Source organism: Gopherus flavomarginatus, chromosome 2 (assembly GCF_025201925.1).
Source record: "Gopherus flavomarginatus isolate rGopFla2 chromosome 2, rGopFla2.mat.asm, whole genome shotgun sequence".
NCBI classification, from domain to species: Eukaryota; Metazoa; Chordata; order Testudines; family Testudinidae; genus Gopherus; species Gopherus flavomarginatus.
The window spans coordinates 277,258,204-277,279,800 of NC_066618.1; the positions used below are offsets into that span (position 1 = coordinate 277,258,204).

At 38.4% G+C, this 21,597-nt stretch overlaps 1 protein-coding gene across 2 annotated transcripts in view; it reads left to right on the forward strand.

Annotated features, from left to right (window-relative positions):
• The window catches only part of COL14A1 (collagen type XIV alpha 1 chain), a 175,969-nt gene that overhangs the window by 35,764 nt on the left and 118,608 nt on the right, over positions 1–21,597 (forward strand). For both annotated transcript variants that reach the window (XM_050940487.1, XM_050940490.1), the window contains exons 6-11: positions 10,199–10,354; positions 13,592–13,711; positions 15,713–15,877; positions 16,311–16,472; positions 17,964–18,115; positions 19,392–19,521. In XM_050940487.1, the coding sequence (XP_050796444.1) occupies positions 10,199–10,354; positions 13,592–13,711; positions 15,713–15,877; positions 16,311–16,472; positions 17,964–18,115; positions 19,392–19,521 (885 nt within the window). The remainder of the gene's footprint in view (positions 1–10,198; positions 10,355–13,591; positions 13,712–15,712; positions 15,878–16,310; positions 16,473–17,963; positions 18,116–19,391; positions 19,522–21,597) is intronic.

Genomic DNA, 21,597 nt, shown 5'->3' on the forward strand with positions numbered 1-21,597 from the left:
CGAGAAGCGGCAGCCAGCACATCCCTCAGCCCATGCCACTTCCTGCAGCTCCCGTTGGCCTGGAGTGGTGAACTGCGGCCAGTGGGAGCTGCGATTGACCAAACCTGCGGATGCAGCAGCTAAACAAACTGGGTCGGACCTCTGAGGGCTTTGCCTGAACAAGAGGTGGACCAGCTTTGAGAAGCACTGCTCTAGACTCTCTCTAATTTGTCCATATTCAATTTGTGATCTACTATAACTCCCAGGTCCTTTTCAGCATTATTACCACTTAGCCAGTTATTTCTCATTTTCCACTTGTGCATTTGACTTTTTTCTTCCTAAGTGAGGTAGTTTAATACTCCTGGGGGAATTCTGTGCCACTGTGCAATGCAGAGTTTTGCAGAAATTAATGTTGTACGTGCAGAATTTCCTTTCCCCCCCCCAGAAATGGCCTGCAGTGCTGCTAGCTGCCACTAGGGGCCAGTGGACCTGGAAGACCCCAGCTCGCACATAGAAGACACTGCTGGAGGGAGGGAGATGGAGCTAGAGGGAAGGAGACGGCGACACGCAGGATACTCTGTGCAGGCTTGGGACCGAGCATCAGGCTGTTTCTCCCTCTGGATCCCTGGGCTTTGTGGGGAGGGATGTGGGTATCTGGGCAAGGAGAGGGGTGTAGCTGGGCTCGGGGAGGGGGGAGTGCTGGTGTCTTGGCTCTGTGGGGGAGGGGATTTGTGTGTTTTGGCTGGCGGGGCGCATGGCTGGCCTCTAGGGTGGAGGGGTTGTGGCCCCTTGACTGGGCTCTGTGAGGGAGGTGGCAGAGAAACAAGAAATGGGTTGCCATAGGAATTTCTTTATCCCTACTCCTGGGGGGATATTTGTGTGTCTGTATTGTTACAAACATACTTGCTGACAGGTATTTTGAAATAAATTACCAAAATAATTGAAACTGGTGTGATTATATAGCATTATTTTGACAAATAACATTTGCAGAATTTTTATTTGTTTGGCACAGAATACCCCCAGGAGTATATTTTGCATTTATCTTTATTGAATTTCATCCTGTTTAATTCAGACCAATTCTTCCATTTGTTGAGGTCATTTTGAATTCTATAGAACGAGGGGGGACCTCAAGAGGTCATCTAGTCCAGTCCCCTGCACTCATGGCAGGATTAAGTATTATCCAGACCAGTGGTTCCCAAACTGGGGTTCGTGAACCCCTAGGGGTTCATGAAATGTTACAGGAGGGTCTCAGGGAAAAAAATCCCTAATGGCAGACAGAGTTGTCCCTAGAGACCCCAGGGCCAGCAGGCCGGAGCCCCTGGACTTCCAAGAGCTAAGCAGATCAAAGTGAGCATATCTATCTCACTGAGATTTAAACTTCAAGACTCCTTATAAGAAATGCAAAGAGAGGTGGATATTTTTTGCTGTTTTTAAAATGAAATAGGCAGCTAGTGTTGTTCTTAAAATTATTATGAAGAACAAGTTTAAGCTTTGTTATAACGAGCGTTGTTTGCCTAGACTGCTCAAGACCTGAATGCTTGTGTAGGAGGAACGCTGAGTTGGCTTCTTAAATCCCTACATGCTGTTTCACATCTGATACTCCTTGATGAAACATAGGAGCCTTCTCTTATTAGAGGCTTATTCAAAGTGATACAAGCGACGAAAATGAGATCTTGGAAGAGTGTTGCCATTTTCATAATGTAATGAAAATACTGTCATGATAAATAATAATTAATAATACATAGTGTGTAATAAGCATGTCCTAAAAACCAATTTTACATTTCCAAGATCACTGCTTTTCTAATTTATACTCAGGTAAAAAAAAATCCCTGGAAATATTCATTTTTAGGAGGCGGTTTGCGAGAATTGACATTTTAGTGAAAGGGGTTCATGAGTTGTTAAAGTTTGGGAACCACTGATCTAGACCCTCCCTGACAGGTGTTTTTCCAACCAGCTCTTAAAGATCTCCAATGATAGAGATTCTACAACCTACCTGGGCAACTTATTCCAGTTTTAATCCTGTCATCTAAAGTGCTTGCAACCCCTCTGCAAATTTTATACCCATACTCTCCACTTCATTATCCATGTCATTAATGAAAATATTTTAATAGCTACAGAGGACTGACTCCTGAAGACGCCACTAGATATCTCCTCCCATTTTGATGGCGAACCATTGATAACTACTACTTTTGAGTGCTGCCTTTCAACCAGTTATGTACCTACTTCATAGTAATTCAATCCTGACCACATTTCCCTAGTTTGTGGGAATGTCATATGGAGCTGTGTCAAAAATCTTACTAAAATCAAGATATATTCAAGTCTACAACTCCCTCCCTGCCCCCATTCATCAGGTCAATAACGCTATCAAAGAAGGAAATTAGGTTGGGTTGGCATGATTTGTTTTTGACAAAGCCATGTTTGCTCTTCCTTATAATCCTGTTATCCTCTAGGTGCTTACAAATTTCTTGTTTAATCATTTGTTCCAGTATCTTTCCAGGTATCAAATTTAGGCTGACTGGTCTATTATTCCCCAGGTCCTCTTTATTCTTCTTTTCTATGTTTGTCCTTTTTCAGTCTTCTAGGACCTTACCCATCCTCCAGGAGCTCTCATAATTGCTAATGGTTCTGAGATTGCTTCTGCTGGTTTCTTAAGTACCCTAGTATGAATTTCATCAGGCCCTGCCAACTTGAACACATCCAACTTAGTTAAATATTTTTAAACTGGTCCATAGCTATTTTGGCTTGTGTTCCTTCCCCCTTGTTGTTTAATATTAATTGTGTTTGAGTATTTATTTACTAAAAGGTTCAATAGTGACTATTGAAGTAAAATAGGCATTAAACACCTCAACTTTCTTCAGTCACAAGTTTTTAGCTGTCCTTTCCCATTAAGTAGAGACCCTACACTTTCCTTTCTCCCTTTCTCTTCATGTATTTAAAGAACCTCTTATTCCCTTTATATCCCTTGCTAAATGTAACTCATTTTATGCCTTTGCCTTTCTGACTTTGTCCCTACATGCTTGTACTATTCTTTTTTACTCCTTTTTAGCAATTCATCCATGTTTCCATTTTTTTTTGTAGGATTGTTTTTGGATTTTCAGGTCATTTAAGAGCTCCTGATGGAGACATGTTGGACTTTTCCTCTTCTTCCTATCTTTCCTTAGAATTGGGATAGTTTGCAGTTGTGCCTTTTAATATTGTCTCCCTGAGAAACTGCCAGCCCCCCTGAATTCCTTTTTCCTTTAGATTTTCTTCCCATGGGACCTCACCAGCAGATCTCTGAGTTTGTTGAAGTCCATTGTTCACGAACAAGGAAGGACGTCTTATGACGTTATCCAGGGCACAATCTAGACTGCTAAACAGCTGAGTCCCCTCAGTACTCTAGCCTGGGGTGTCTTTTACAGTGCTTTGCTATAAAAGCCATCACTCCTGATCTTGCTCATATGCAGCCTCTAGCATGCAAAATTACTCCCAGCTGAATTACATGAATGCTGCAGCCAGTCACTCATGAATTATATACAGGGCAACAGCAGCAAACTCTCAGTCCCAGACTTGCCCCCCAGAAATGTGCATCTTGTACTGCCCCGCAACTTTCTGTACAATACAAGTAATAGAATGTCTGTCATTTCATCAATGGAAAATGATATGCACAGACCCCATTATGTCAAGTGGAGTTTCCCGAACACTTCAATCCAAAGCACACACTGGTTTAGATAAAACAAATGTATTAATTACAGAAAGATTTGATGTGATGACAAGTAGTGAGGCATAAAATCAGAATTGGTTACAAAGAAGATAAAAGATAATCTGCAAACCAATACCTAATATAGCAAACTGAATGGATTCAAAACAAAGGTTTTTATCTCACCATATGCTTACAACAGCCTGTACTGGCTGAACAGCCTCCTAGCCGGGACCCTTTCCCCATTCAATGATCCTTCCCTTGTCTTTTAAGCATTGTAACTTCTGTGAGTAGAGACGAGGCGAGAGAGGTGATTTGCAGGCAGGCCTCTATTTCTCATTCCTATACCCTTTTCCCCTCTTTGAGAATTATCTCCTGCTGAGGTTCAAGTGAGAGGCAGTCTGTTTACATGGAAACTTCCATCTGTTCCATTGTCAATGTGTAAAGTTCTCGCTCACACCCTTCTTCCTGCCAAAGAATGGCCATTTAACTAGGCGATACTCCATAATAGTTCATCTGATTATGCTGGTACATGGCTGGGGCACCCATGTGTCTGTCTCTGAAAAACTGGCTTGGGACTGCTTTTCTTAAACTTGGAGTCTATACAGTAGATTCTTTTAACTGTACATACAATGTTGCCACACATATTTCATCAGGATAATAATGTTCCTCAGATTGAGATTTTTCAAACGATACCTCACAAGACATACCTTGTACAAAATTTATCACAGTCTTATAAAAAGAGTGAAAATAATACCTCTCTTGGGAATTCAGTGGAAAAATAGGTGTAAAGACTGCCGGATCAATCTCATGGCATCTTTCAGTCAGGATCTCAAAGTACTTTGCAAACACCAATGTGAGACACCTAGTGCCTTATTTTCAGAAGTGTTGCTGATCCAGTGACTTCAGCATCTCTACAGATCAGACACATGTGCTAAAATCTTGTCCATATTGAAGTCAATGGGAAAACTCTATTTGATGTCAGTGAAGCCAGCGTGTCACTCAGGGTTTTGTACGTTGGACACACAAATCTCATGGCATGCAAAATTAATTCTGAAAATATGGCTGCATATATTATACATGCTTATAAATTTTGTTTAAACACGTAAACATTTTCTAGCAGATTACATACAATGTACATCATGTAATGTGATCTAGGGGCTAATGATGTGCTGTATTGGTATTTAAAAAACATTTCCTTCTAATGAATCATATGCTGACATGATTCTTTCAACACAATCCTCCATTGAGTTCCATTGAAAAGATTATAGCACGATATGGCCCATGTTTTTTCCTGTGGCTTAATGACATATCAACCTTTTGAGAATGTTTTGTGTTAATATCTAGGAGTAACCATCTGAGGCAGTTCTGAGAGAACTTGACACTCAACACTCTTGAATTATAATTGAGTGGCATGTCTAATTCCCTGAAGATGTCTGTTAAATCATAGTATATTTGTTGTACTGAAATAATAAGTAAATGTGTCCATATAAATAAAATTTACAATCCAATTTGTTGAAAAGTTGTTTGTTAATCCTCAGAACAGCTGTTTCATTTAAAACATCAACATGTCCAAATACAGTACCAAAGAGTGAAGAGAAATAGAAATATCACTGCAATCTATGAAAGAGTTTTTCTCAAGTTTCAGGCACTTCACACAGGAAATATTACATGGCCAGTAGGGCTATGATTCAACCAGGAAGCACCAGTTATTTTAACGCATCTCTCAAGTAAATGTACAGGCAGTAATTCTTGTTAGGATATAGGAAAGAATCCTAAACATTTTGTAAACTAAATAGATCTATTGATTGCTTTAAAAATACATTTGATTGGTTTTGTAATACCATTTGATTTTGAAGGAGGGTTAAAAAGAATTGCTGACTATCTGCTGCAGGTCTGAAGAGTTGTTACCAAATATATTTACTCAAGTTTCTGCATTTCTGGCTATAACTTTTATTAAAAACCTCAAGCTTAGCATTATCCCTGAAATAATCTTTGTTTTTTTTCTCCCCTTTAAGAGTTACTGAATTTCCTGATTGTGTGTGGTTTGGATATTAAAATAAAACCAAGTGGCCTCAGAATTTGTATGTCTGCTTCTTGAACTAAAAGAGTTTTCTGGGCCAGACACAGATATATGGGAAAGGGCTGGCCTCATTTTCTCCTGTGGTTCAGGGGTGTGCTCCTGAGCTTGCTGGACTGGTCTCACAACATGACAATGTTCCAATATCTGAGTCCTTCAAATTCAAGCAGTGTTTGTTTGTTTCAATGGAGGGTCAGATATGTTTTATGCATCTGGTTGGTCCCTGCCTTAATATATGGGGTGTACTAGACTCTGATCTCAGTTCAAAGATATTGTCATTATAGTGTTGTAATAATAATGCCAGAATAATAATGGTTCCTTGTCCATCATATTCTCACTCTCACTCTCACACACATACATACACACACACACACACACACACACAATCATACTGTGCTGGACTGACTTCCATATTTCATCTTTGTTCTACTCCCATCTTATATTTCATTCACATCTGTCATCAAATTTCTTTCTGTTTGTACTTCGTTACCCTATGAACTAAGCTATCTTGGTTTTTCCATTCATATTGTACAATCACTGCCATCTGCTTAAACTCTCCATCTCACCTCTTCCTGATATATTATTCTAATTTACCACTGTGACCAGGAGTAAGAAAGGAAATGATATAGTGCAGCCTCAGAAAGAATTATAACGCCAACTCCTAGCAGAAAAAAACCATGTGTTTTGGCTCTTGAAAACCAGAGCAAAGTGTCAAGTCACAGGGAGGTAAAACATCATATTTCATTCTGCAAACTACATCTGAAACTAGGTGAAAATTAGACCACTCTTTCTGAGGTTCAGTTTCTTTCCATGTGATGTTGCTTACGTCCATTTTCAACCTCTTCCTCTCTCTCTGCCCCTCTTCCCATGAAGACCCAGGAAATATCCACCTTGACACCCCCAAGCATTCAAAAGTCATGAGCCAGAACCTCTCTCCCCCAGCAAACAATGAGTTTGGCTTAAAAATCAGATTTTTTTTTTTGTTTAGAAAGTCTAAATCTTGTGTTTTGGTCAAAAGGAAGAATAAGTGTATTTGATCTCATGATCTCTTTCACAATAACACTGTAAGCTGGGATGATGTTGAATTTGTATTCCTGTCAAATTGCAAAGACTGCTTTTAATGTCTCACTATTGTTTATTCCATTTTAGGGAAGTTTCTACACTTTCTATTAAGTTGAACTGGAGAAAACATAAACAAATAGTGGGTATACAGAAGTAACAAACAAATGTTTTAAGCAGAAAAGATTCCCACAAGTGCATCCCAGCTATGAAGAGTGAACTATATTTTCACATTCTGTGGCATTTCAATACAATCTTGAATCAAATCACAAATGATTATTTTGATACAACTATTTACACTGGTCTGATTATATGGAAATAAAATATTGAAAGAATGCGGTTTTTGTTTTCTTTACTGTTTTGCTGCTGTAAATGAATCTGCCTACTCCAATTAAAGATATATAAATTTGGCAAAGTAATAACTACAGGATTGAAAAGGCCTCATTCAAAAAAACTTCTTCATGTGTAAGAAGTGAGAAATAGATTGATTCTGAAACCATGAATACCCTAAGTTTTTAAAAGTGGTGAGAGGGACTTTAGCCACACAAATCCTATTATCCTAATTGTGTGGATGGATAAATCTCCGTGGATCACACTGAAAAGTCACTTCTGCGCTGCAGTGTACCTACTTGGATGAAAACCCAGGGACCTGTTCTTCCATCCTCACTTTGTTTGAATAGCATTTTTCTCTGCCAATAGTCCTGCTGAAACTAATGGAACATAATGTACTATGCAATGTAAGGATGGTAAAACTGACCTCCATTTTAGTGACAAGTCAAGAAATGCAAATTGATCAACAGGAAACATAACTGGGCAAACATACTTATGTTTAGACCATGCTGTGGCAGATATCAGCTGCAGTTAAATAATGAAAAATCAAATCCTAATCCCACTGAAGTCAATGGAAACTTTGCCATTGATTTCAATGGCAGAAGGATTGGGAGCTTTATTTAAAGTTATCTTCCAATTTATTCTCACTTTTTTCCAATATGCTCACATTCTTGATACTTACTGTTTTTCTAGTGTTTATACACTAAAATATATTGCCAATTCAAATACCGTTGTCTTGTACTGTAAAAATCTGAAATAAAGGTTTTGTTTTGGCAATTTCACAAGTGGAATTTTTCCATGTGTTCGTAGTCTATTCCTTACTGCTAACTGTATGTAGGAAAAACACCCTAATCCTTATAAAATACTTCTAGTGAATTAGCATTAACTTTATGGACTGGGTTTGCCATCCACTGTGGTTATATCAAATTTGAAACAAACAACATGACTTATTCTGTTCAGTTAAAAAAGTTTGTGACGTTGGCTACCATTCTTAGTCCTTCTGCACATCAGATTGTATTTATATTTAAGATAATCATTCTAGTGACTTTACTGTTATGGTGTTGTTTTAAGCTGCTGACCACATGGTATGTAATCACATTCAATGTTCTATGAGCATTCAAGAGGGCCAATATGTGCACCCCGTCTCCTCTCACTGAACCTCCGCTCTTATTAAACCCCCATTTAAACAACTCTGTCCTTTTCTCAGCACTTGAGCAATTTGTATCCCTTTCCACTCACCTCTTTCTGCACTACTCATGCTGATGTTTGAATACCCTTTGTAATCTCAAGTTTACCTTGTGGCTCCTGGGGAAACAGGTGATGCACATCAGAGCTTATTGTCTATCAGGCCAAGTGAAAACTCATCTTTCTGTCTACTTAGCCTCTCTCCCAAGTTCAAAGACACAGGTTATTTTATCATTGGCTATATCTACACTTATGGTGGCATGCAGAGTACAGCGTACTTAGGTAGCTACATGTGTAGAGTCTGTAGTGAAAAGATCCAGCAGCATTCCCGCTTCCTCCTCTGTGCCTGAGCCTCCTCTGTGCCTGAACCTTTCCCTGCTGACAGAGCCTTTCACTGTGGCAGGGAAAGGCTCTAGTTGAAGGAGGCAGCATGAAACTGAAAAATAGCAGTATAGCTGTGGGAAGCATTACTGGTGCCTGTAGAAAGCAGTGTAGGGTATATACCCTAGGGGTTCAGGCATGTAGGGGGCTTTTTTCTACTCCCTAAGCCGTGCCTCACCATCTACACTGCAGTTTATATCTATGCTAGCTGGATGTGCAGCGTATGTACTCTACATACTGGTGTAAGTGTAGACATATCAATTGAGGCAGTTTGTAATGCATGTTGCCCCTTCTGTACTGTTTGACTCAATTATCCCCAACATTTCCCCATTCATCTCATTCTCCATTGAATGCAGTGAGGAGTTTGCTATATTCCTACTTTCAAACATAGAAAAGATAATTCATTGCTGCTGCCAGGTATCCAGAAATCCATTGACACACCTACATGACAGGTCCCCATTAATTTCCCTTCTCTTGGCCATGCAAACTATCAGTAACTGTTGTCCACCACCACACGCATCCCCTCCATCCCTGAATCCAGTTCAGCCCCTCCTCTGGTCATGAAATTCCATGATTTCCCCTAGCTCTGTGATGTTATAACCATCCACTCTTCTGCCTGATCCGCTGCATTATTTTGCCTTTTCTCAGCTGTCTCACTGCTACGTTCACAGTTGAATGTTGCAATTTCGCTTGTCCAGCCTAGTATGTCAGGAATTCTTTTATCCCTGTGTCTTACCTTAAAATCTTCCTGTTATCTTAGCCTGTGAGTGACTCTAAAACCTACTTAACTTTCTGTTTCCCTTTTCCTATTACCACTTTCCTCCATTTTCCCTGTAATTTAACCAAGCCAGCAAGAATATTAACAGACATCTCCACTGCTTCCGAAGTTCAGCTTTCTCTTCTGTGACTATCCTCTATTTTTGTACATTGCTTTTCCTTTCTGATTGTACAAGAGAGACTAGGCTAGATCCCCAGCTGGTGCAAATCAGCACAACTCCATTGAATTCAACAGAACTATGTTCTTCTGTACGAGCTGAGGACTTCCCCACTTGGTGACAGCTTTTTAGAATTATCCATGTGTTCTGAGATCTGTCTTACTTCATACATAGCAGGATTTATGCAGTAAACATAATTTATATTCTGTTGCATTCTAGAAGCCCAGTGCATATATCCCCAGGAATCAAAATGTAAACATGAGCTGCCATTTGATGCTATTCTACCAATATAGCAGTTTATGCTTTTTTCTTACAGGAACACTGTATTTTTAAGTAATCAATACTTCTTCTAAAAATTAATTTCATACAACCAAATAAGAGGCTAGAACATATTTGACAATATCTTATTAATGTATTTATTTTTAATAACTTTGCTCAGCATCATTTTTATGGTCTATAAAAGACTATATTGTCTTTTAAGTATTAAACTTAGAAGGAAAAATCCCAGAAATGTTTAATTGCCCTAGTATCATTGTGATTACTTTTTATTTTCCATATTATGATTTACAGAAAATCAGTTTACATGTAAAACTCCAGCAATCGCAGACATTGTGATCCTGATAGATGGCTCCTGGAGTATTGGCAGATTCAACTTCAGACTTGTCCGGCTTTTCCTGGAAAATCTGGTTGGTGCCTTCAATGTGGGTTCTGAGAAAACAAGAGTAGGTAAGGTTTCTGAAGAAAATTCTGTAAGTTTACAGTTGAATTAAAGCAAACAAAAAAGAAAACAACAATAAACCCTTGATTTCCAAGGTAGTAATGAACTTAATCTCTACATATTTGTACAACATACATCATCCTATTTATTTGTCATTAATAGAAATATTAGGGCCTGATCCTGAAAGCATTGTACACACAGAATTTCCATTTAAATCAATGAGAGTAACATGAATGGAAAGCTTGTAATATTGGACCTGATCATTGTACACAAGGTATTTCTCATAATGAATTGTAATATTCATAAGAACATAGAAATGGCCATGCTAGGTTAAACTAATGGCCTACGTAGCCCAGTATCCTGTCTTCTAACAGTGACTGCTGCCAGATGCTTCAGCAGTAATGAATAGAACAGCAATTTTGTGTGATCCATCCCCTTTTGTCTAGTCCCAACTTTGGCAGTTGGAGGTTTAAGAACATCTGGAGCACAGAGTTGCATCCCTGACTATCTCGGCTAATAGGCATTGATGGACCTATCCTCAATTAACTTATCTAATTATAGTTTTGTTCTTCACAACATCCCCTGAAAACAAGTTCCACAAGCTGAATGTGTGTTATGTGAAGTATTTCCTTATTCTTGTTTTAAACCTGATGCCTATTAATGTCATTGGATGACACCTAATGTGGTCTTATGCAGAGGGGAAGTAACACTGTTTTTCTTCATACCATTCATGGTTTTTATATACTTCTACCATATTTTGTCTCTTTTCTAAATTGAGCACTCCCAGTTTTTATAATCTCTCTTCATAGGAAGTGTTCCATACCCCTAATCATTTTTGTTACCCTTCTCTGTACCGTTTTCCAATTCTAATATATCTTTTTTGAGATGGGGCAACCAGAATTGTACGCAGTATTCAAGATGTGGGTGTATCATGGATTTACATAGTGGCATTATGATATTTTCTGTCTTCTTATATATCCCATTTTGAATATCTGTTCTTTTGATTGCTTCTGCATATTGAGCGGATGTTTTCAGAGAACTATACATGATGATTACATGATCTCTTTTTTTGAGTGGTAACAGCTAATTTAGAAACCATCTTTTTGTATGTATAAATGGGATTATTTTTTTCCAATATGCATTAGTTTGAATTTGCCAACACTGAATTTCATTTGTCATCTGTAAAGACGTGCAAAGGGATCTCACAAAACTAGATGACTGGGGGACAAGTCATCTAGTTTTGTGATATCCTTTTGTATGTCTTAGTTAAATACAAAGCTGAGTACAATTTTGAATAATTTTGTACTATCTGCGAATTTTGCCACCATACTTTGTCTCTTTTTTCTAGATCATTTATGAATATGTTGAACATTACAGGTTGTAGTACAGATCCTGGGAGGACCCTGCTATTTGCCTCTCTCCACTGTGAAAACTGACCACTTATTCATACCCTCTGATTCCTATCTGCTGCTGATCTAGGAGAAGACTTTCCCTATTATCCCAAGACAGCTTAGTTAGCTTAAGAGCCCCTTGGGAGGGACGTTGTCAAAGACTATTTGAAAGTCCAAGTACACTGTCTTGACTGGATCACTTTTGTCCACATTTTTTGACCCCCTCAAAAAATTCTAATAGATTGATGAGGCATGATTTCCCCTTACAAAAGCAGTGTTGACTTTTCCCCAACCATATCACATTTGGATCTAATAATTCTGTGCCTTACTATAGTTTCAAGCAATTTGTCTGGTACTGAAGTTAGGCTTACTGCCCTGTAATTGCCAGGGTTGCCCCGGACGGAGCTTTTTTTAAATTGGCATTACATTACCTACCCTCTAGTCATTTCATTCATAGGTTGATTTAAGTAATAGGTTAATCCCATAGCTGTTAATTCATATTTGAGTTCCTTCAGAACTCTTCAGAACTCTGAAGGTTCATCTGGCCCTGGTGACTTAATACTGTTTAATTTGTCAATTTGTTCCAAATCCTCCTCTATTGACATCTCAATCTGGGACAGTTCCTCAGATTTATCACTGAAAAATAATGGCTTGGATGTGGGAATCTTCCCCACATCCTCTGCAGTGAAGACTAACGCAAAGAATTCATTTAGATTCTCCACAATGGCCTTGTCTTCCTTGAGTGCCCCTTTAGAACCTCACGCAGCCAGTGGCCCCACTGATAGTTTGTGAGGCTTCCTGCTTCTGATGTGCTTAATTGTTTTATGCTGTTTTAGTTTTTGTGTCTTTAGCTAGTTGCTCTTCAATTTTATATTATATTTTTACACTTGACTTGCCAGAGTTTATGCTCCTTTCTATTTTCTTCAGTAGGATTTGACTTCCAATGTTTAAAGGATGCCTTTTTGCCTGTAACTGCTGGCTGTCTAGTCATGATGGGATTTGTTTGGTCCTCTTACTGCTTTTATTTTTTTTTTATTTGGGGTATACATTTAATTTGAACCTCTACTATGGTGTTTGTGAGTAGGCTCCTGCAGTCTGCAAGCATTTCATCCTTCTGACTGTTCCTTTTCATTTCCATTTAGCTAGTTTCCTCACTTTTGTGTAGTTAAATGCTACTTTTTACCCTACAAGGATGTTAAATTTAATTACATTATGGTCATTATGACTGATTGGTTAAGTTATATTTGCTCCTGGATGAGATCCTGTGCTCCCCTTAGGACTATATCAAGAATTGACTCTCCCCTTCTGGGTTCCAGAAGCAGTCATTTATGGTGTCTAGGAATTTTATCTCTTCCTGAGATGACATATAGACATATTTTCATCTCGGATTCTAATCCAATGCCTTTTGAAATCAACAGAAAGACTCCTATTGACTTCAATTGGCATTAGATCAGACCCTTACAGTGGATTTTTTACATGAAGAAAGTGCCAACAGATGGTTTCTATCATGTTTAAAACTGATTTGAACAATATATCGTATCTGTTTTGCTACTTATATTGTAGCCTGTTCAAAGAGGCATTTAATAAAATTGTTCTCTTTCATGAAACGAGTTCTTGCAATCTTACTAAAACCTGAAAAAATGCACCTTACCTTTTACTTAAATTCTTTAGCACTTGAAAGAAAAACCTAGAAAATACATAGTGGAGTTGGCATCCAGAACAACTTAGGGAGTAATAAATTCATCTTTAAAGAGTTCAAAAGAGCCCTGTTACGACAACAAACTACTGATAGCCTAGTATGTATATACTTGAAAAAATGCATCTCCTACAATGTGTTTATTTCTGATATACTAGGTCTTGCTCAGTACAGTGGGGATCCCCGAATTGAATGGCATCTGAATGCCTTTAGCACAAAGGATGCTGTTTTGGATGCAGTACGTAATCTGCCATATAAGGGAGGGAATACATTAACAGGTACAGTATGTATTTTTGCATCAGCCACATGCTCCAAAATATGCCATGCTGCACTGGCTTAAAGTATTGGGGTTTTGTTCTGTTTCGTAAAGGTGAATGTGCTGTTTATTTTTGAAGTTTGCCTAAGAGCTTGATCTGAAGTAGCGGCAGTCAAAGGGAATCTTCATGTCTTCAGTGAGCTTTGACTCAGGCCTCAGTCTGCAAAATCTGTGTCTATGATTTGTCTATGCCAAAACTAAAAGCAAAGGAAGTTCAGTTTTACATTCTGGAAAGAGGCTAGAGCAGCAAAAGCCATTAACACTGTTCATACACAAAACCTCCATCAGTTGGAGAAAGAAAGTCTGTTGTTTTAACATCTGACTGGAGGGGGTGGTAAATTTTTCAAAGAATCACCTGGGGGGTTTAGACTTCCATTAACTTTCATGATATTGAAACCCTGCATGGCTCTTTAGAAATTTAGTGTTGGATAGCTGCGGGATACTTGTCAATATGATAAAATATATATTCTCTGGAGAGGAATCCCATAGCATCAGTGCAACACTTAATAGTCCTGGCTTTTTTGTCTGGAGGATAATGGACTGAAAGAGTAAATTATTGCCAAACTATTTTTTCCAGAGAGGCTTAGAAGTTTCCCTTTTTTCCTCCACCAATCGTTATTTTGGTGGAAAGAATTATTATGGTTGGACTGGGAACAGAAGGGATATACTGTGGTACCATAGCTGAACTGATGCTTGATAGAAATACCAAGAAGCAAGTAATAAATCCACTATGATAATTATATTCTGGCATTAGAGGTGGCTTTTGCCTAACCTCTTTTCATACGGCTTCATTTTAACTTTTGAAATAGAGCCAAATTGCCTCTCCCAAATCAGTAATAATCAGTTTTTGACGTTACATTCTCCATTAGCTTAATTTAAGCTTTTCCTCAGCTTGTGAGTGTAAAAAGCTTTAAAATAAAAGATTGTACTCAGCAACTGGATTTTAATGGCCTAAATTATGTGGTAAATGTGTTTTTAGCAGGATTTCTGCACAGGGTGAATTTCTCCTGTAAAACTTAGCACTGTCAGCTCTCAAAGACTCCAGTGGGAACTGAGGGCAATGAAAGCTGCTCAGGATCTGTCCCATATTCAGTGGAACTAGAAGAACCACTCCTGGGAGGGTTTTCAGGTTCAGGCCTGAAATTAGCAATCTGTTTTCCTGTTTCAGTGACTTCTGCTGACAAACCAACTAAAGGCCATTTCATTACAGAAATATCATTTGTAATTTGACCAGCATTTCTAAAAATGTATGTTAAACAGAATGTATATGTTACTCTTTGAAATACCAGTTCAGCAAATGACTTCAGCATGTGCTTAACTTTAAGCATGTGAATAGTCCTGATGCTTTCAATCTTGAGAAGTCAGGGCTAATGGTAAGCGTGTTTTTAGTCCTTTGCTGAATTGGAAACCAAATTTACTAATAGATGAAATCCTCTAACTGCTGATGGAGTAATATGTAGTGTAGTTGTAGCCATATCAGCCCCAAGGATATTAGAGAGACTAGGTGGGTGAGGTAATATAGTTACTGGACCAAACTTCTGTCCAATAAAAGAAGAGTTCTGGTGTCTCGAAAACTTGTCTCTCTCGCCAACAGACGTTGGCCCAATAAAATATATTACCTTACCCACCTTGTGTCTCTGGTGCGGTAAGGTATGTGAGTAGCTCAGTAGCCCATTTTAGTTTCAAACAAGTTTCTATTCTCTGTTGTAAATAATTTTATTGATTGGAAGATTGCTGAGGCCTGCTCCCATTTTTGCCCTGCCTTTAATTCAAGCTGCCTGTTTGGAACAGTATATTTTTAAGTGAAAGTTTGTTCTCTTTTAGAAGTTATTATTCAGTAGGAGGTTTCTCAGCATTCTTTACTTTGAGTAGAAAGTTAAACTTCAAAAAATCAATAAAAATATCATTGTTACATAGACAATTTCATTAGCCAAACCATTTTTTTATTTTTTATTTTTTTTAGGTCTTGCCTTAACTTTTATTTTGGAGAACAGCTTTAAGCCTGAAGCAGGTGCAAGACTCAATGTGTCCAAAATTGGTATATTAGTCACAGATGGAAAATCCCAAGATGATGTCATCCCACCTGCAAAAAATCTGCGTGATGCTGGTGTTGAATTATTTGCTATTGGTATGTATTCTAATGTATCTATTTATTGCATTGTATCTTTTATATGTCGCTGATCTTTTCTGTCTGTCTCGTGTATTTATAAGAGTCCTATCATGTTTCTATCTGGATTAAACATCATCAGAAATATTTTGGAAATGTTTAACTTTTTTCAGTATCGTCCGACTGTTAGTGTAACTGACATTTTAGCAGGATAAACATATGCTAGTTATCATCAGAATACTGCAAAGATGTCAGTAACACTTATAATATTGAAATTAACCCTTGTGATTAATTATAACTACCTATAATTAACAGCTTGACTGTAGGCCTGATCCAAAGCACATTGAAGCCAGTGAAATGGGCATCAGTAGGCTTTGGTCAAGCTGCATGGCTTAAACGTTACACCGATTTCTTTTGTTGCAAACATTTTCCTATTTTGTCTCTCCACTGTAAGGTGTGAAGAATGCAGATATAAATGAACTCAAAGAGATTGCCTCTGAACCAGATAGTACTCATGTCTACAATGTTGCTGACTTTAACTTTATGCACACCATTGTAGAAGGTCTTACGAGAACAGTGTGCTCAAGAGTGGAGGAACAGGAAAAGGAAATCAAAGGTAAATAAGAAACTTTGTTTGATCTTGATATTAGACCAGCAAATCCAATTTTAGAATAGGGACAGTTTTGAACTAGTTTCTGACGTTTTACTCTTTCTATGTATATTTTGCTACCAGGATACTATATTATCAGAGAAGGTATTTTTTCTGGTGTGTACTTCATGCATATGCTAATACCTTTTGCTTAGTTCCATGATAGTAATTTATCTTTTGTTATTATAGTGTTAGGTGACATGAAAAAAAGTGCATTCGTTTTGCTGTAGTTATCACTAGTTACCAGGTAAAAAAAGGGTATCTTTATTGTGCAGGTTTTGGGATCAATTAGAGAAGGAGTAAAGCTAATTAAGGCTGTGCCCTGGTTTCCATTCTAATCCCTTGTTTTCTTAGTCTCATAAGTTAGCCAGACTTTCAATATGAAGTTTCCCAGGCTTGGTCTCTACATGAAGTTGAACTTTTTTATTTTTATTTTTTTAATCTCTGAGTGAAAACCGCCCCCAGCATTTTGGAATACAAGAAAAGGTTGTGGGGGTGGAAAAATTACAAGTATACAAAAATTCTGCTGACCTTAGGACCTTTTGAGCAGCTGAAAATGCTAGGGGTAGAACGTTGAAATTCATCAGAGAAATAGCCCTCTTTGAGAAAGTATCTGTGAAATGTTCCAGAGAAATGTATTTGAATTGACTGAGCTGTGACCCTGTAAAATTGTATGCAGCAGATGCAAATGCCAGATGCATTTCCCTAAGTTTATGAAGTGACTCACTGAGGAAGGTTGCATTGCACATGCCTCTGAAGCTGTGTACTGAAAAGATGTTGCATTAGTAGACTTCTCTCTTCCCCCTGGATCCCCTAAGAATTACACAGATGGTAGGAGGATCTGTGACTGGCCATGGTCTGGGTGTGGGAGGAAGCAGTGGATTGGAAGACATGGCTATCAAAGGGCTCATGAACCAATGAAGTATCTCGGAGCAGGGAGAGGGAGTCTTGCAGAGGTAGATGTCTGCCAAGTGAAGCTCCAATGTGTCTTGTCAGATACCACCCCACCTGCAGACCTGCCAAGGAATACAGGCGACAGGCTTTCTTACTGAGTGTTGTAGCAGGTTCACAGCTGTGGAGATTCCTGGCTGGTTCTGGAACTTGGGGAGAGGGTGTTTGGAAGCACCTGGGGAGGGAGTGAATGCATGGAGGGCCAGGCAACCAGGAAAGCTTGGGAGAAGGATTGCAGTTGTAAAAGCGTTTGTGCTGAAACCTTTGTGTGTGATGCATGTAAAGTTTTCCACATAAACTAATGGAGGCCTGGTCCTACTGAGAATTGTATGTGTATTATTATCTTTATTATTTAGTTAATATTAAAAACTAACTAAATAAATGTGCCGTCTCCAATTAATTCAGTTTCTAATGATGAGAGATCTTTGGGAACTCAGCAATTAGAGCAAAAACAAATCATTATTTTATAGGAGTAAAAATAATTTCTCTCTGTTATCTCATAAAAAGGAACATTTATTGCCACTCTTGGAGCTCCTACAGATTTGGTCACATCTGAGGTAACAGCCAGAGGATTCCGTGTTAGCTGGACCCATGCACCGGGCAAGGTGGAAAAATACAGAGTTGTGTACTATCCCACTAGAGGAGGCCAACCAGAAGAGGTAATAAAGGAAAAATCCTATCAGGTTCCTGATTGTGAGAACTTCTAGTAGACATAAATAGAAAGAATTCACCAGTTCGGAATGATAGCACTTGGTCATAGGCTTGATGCTGCTTCCATTTATGGGTACATCTACACAGTCAGTTGTAGCCTGCGGCAACAAATCTCTGAGCCCAGGCCAACAGACTCAGACTTGTGGGACTTGCACTACTCCGCTAAAAGTAGCTGTGTAGGCAGAACTTTAAATTGCAGCTTGGGCTGGAGCACAGGCTCTGAGGCCCGCTTCACAGCCTGAGCTCCATCCCCAGCCGCAACATGTACATCGCTATTTTTAGCTCGGTAGCATGAGTCCATGAACCCAAGTACATTGACTCAGGCTTGGAGGCTTGCTACCACAGGCTATGTAAACATACACCACAGTCTGTGATTACATTGTTCAAGGATAGGACTTAAATCCAATATGTAAACTGTGTTTTTATTTATACATCAACTTGCCTTGTTGGACCAACTCTGTATGATGCTATTTCAAAGGATACAGGACCAGAAAGAGGCCGAAGGGATGAGTTTGAGCTTTGCAAACATAACTCATTTTAAAAAAAAACATGGATGTAGAGTTGAGAATCTGGCTAAAACTGACCAGGGGGCCAGATGGATATTTATTATTGGTGTAGCACCAACAGTTCACTAAGTGCTTTGGAGGTAGGTATGAAAACAAGGACATTGCATGAAGAAGTTTACAATTTAAGCAGACAACTTTCAGAACAGTATGGGAAGGGATGGAGAGTGGAAGCAGACAACAGAAGCAGTATAATTAAAGGGTGAGGTTAAATGCATTTTATTTTTTGAAGATATTTTGTTTTGGGGATTTTGTTGTTGTGGTGTGTGTGTGTGTGTGTACACAGGTATGTGTATGCAGTACTATAATGAAATTTTGATTTACATAAAAAATATATTAGAAAGTGTTCATTACACAATATTCTTAATTGCCATTATGCTAATTGTATTTTTAACATTTCCTTTGATCCAAAGTTCTGCTTTGTATTGCCTTAAAACTCCTCATTATGTATATGTTTGCCATTCTGTTTCCTGGGTACTGTACTGTATACGAAGATACAAATATCATTTTTGCTGTGTTAAACATAGATAGATTAACATTTATGTATCATGCCAAGGAGTGTCTTGGAAATATGACAGATAAGACAAACCGATAAAATGGATTAAATAGTAATAAAATGAATTTATTTTATCCTTATTTGACTGAATTTTTTCCCAAACAGGTAGTGGTGGATGGAAGTGTATCAACAGCAGTTCTAAAAAACCTGATGTCTCTAACTGAATATCAGATAGCTGTGTTTGCTATATATATAAGTGCTGCAAGTGAGGGCCTCCGTGGTACTGAAACCACACGTAAGTGTCCTCACTCAATTTGTTATGGACCTGACTCAGTAACGCTGAACATAGGCACTGTGCAGTGTGAGTAAGGGATGCAGAATGAAGTCTTTTTTCTCTTTAGCTCTTTTTACTAATATTGTCCGACATTTATTTATTAGATTTGGGCCTGAACTTAAGACAGGGGTCCAAATGCTCCCAAACTTTGAGTCAGTTATATTCTCTCTGTAATGGGCCAAACCAAGCCTCTAAATTATAACACTCCTAGACTTTGGAACAGTTTGGAGCTGCAGCTGGATCAAAACTTTATGGCTTAGGCAAACAGCCTTATTTCCACTTTTTGGCCTTAGTTCCTTAAGACATGATGGGAGGTTCAGTCAATAGGGGACTGTTCGGGACTGGAGACACAAGTGTTTAATTTCCTGCTCTTCCACAGACTTCCTAAGTTAGGGTGGGAAGTGATTCTGATTTTCTGTGCCTCAGTTTCCCATCTGTGATAATTGTACTTCCCTACCTCAGAGATGTTGTAAGGCTAATTACATTTAACACTGTGAAGTATTCAATGGGGGTCATAGAAGTAGCTTAGAGGGGTAGGCCCTTTAAATTTAAATCATTTTGTCCCAGCAATATGACAGACCTTATGCAGGGAAGGGAAGAATCACTTTTCCAGTTGAAACTACAGGGTGGAAGATAGGCAGAATGCAATTATCTAGTTTGGGATTCAGCCAGGAAATCAAAGCTAACACTACCAAACTTACAAAAAGTGAGATGGGATCTTGTTACATATGTTTGAGACCTAGGCCTTTTGTTTCATCCAAAAAAATTGAATCTCGAGCAGCACTATGTTCTATAATACCATGTTAGGAATTGATTAATTTCTGATTCAGCGGGAAGAGTGTCACATACTGAGCCAATAGGATCACTTCCTGTTGCATCTGGTATTCCTTTGAAGTCACTTATTCAAGTTCTGACTAAGCCCAACCCTACTTATTTTCTAAGATCCGATCAGATCACAGCCCAAGGTGGTGTGGCTGCAAGCATTATATAAACAAATCTTGGAGTGTCATAAGTAATAGTCTGAAATGTGTAAGTATTAATCACTCCAGGTTATAAAATATTTGCAGTTTGGAAGTATTTTTCACCATGCCAGTTGAAATCTGTGAAAAATTATAGTTTACATTTTTTACCTTGTGTGACACTGACAGATTAAAATTAAGCACAAATGTGAAAAATATCACATTTGTGTATATAGTACATTAAAAATGCCTTACGGTAGTATGCTGTTTAGATAAATATATTCAGTGCCATAAATGCATAAAATATAGGAAAGTAAGAGAGGAGCCTATCTTTTAATCACTTTGAAAAATACAAAATAAGTATCAAACTTATATTTATTGGAAATTCTTGCAAATGTGTGCTTTCTTTATACCTATATTTATCCTATTTACTTTAAAATTTCCTCTTAATTTATTTTTTTCAGTTATCAGCATTATTAGGTATCTATCCCAGCTGCAAATGATCTTTGTCTAATATGCTCTTAAAGTTTTGACATTTGCAATTAATTTTAGTTTGAAAATTGTAGCAGAAGCACTCTCTCCTTCCCATCTTTTTGTCCCTCTTCTCTCTCTCTCCTTATTATTTATTACTTGTTTTATTGGAGCGCCTCAGAAACTTAGTCATGGACCAGGACCCCATTGTGCTAGGTTCTGTGCAAACCCAGAACAAAACATTGTCCTTACCCCAGAGAGTTTACAACTCAGTCTAAACCAAGAGACAACAGACAGAAATGGACAGATGAGGGAGTACAAGGAAATGAGATAATATTGGTCAGCATGATGGACAATGGTTCCAGCACACCAGTACCCTATCTGTTATCAAACTTTTTGTAGGCATCACTGGAAAGGAGAGTTTTAAGGAGGGGTTTGGAAAGATAATGAGATTGCTTTGCAGATGTTTATGGGGAGCTCCTCCCAAGCATGAGGCGCAGCATGGGGAAAAGGATGAAAGGGAATGAAAGGAAAAAGGATGAAAAGCTGAAAGAGGAGAGAGACAGCTCAGTGGTTTGAGCATTGGCTTGCTAAACCCAGGGTTGTG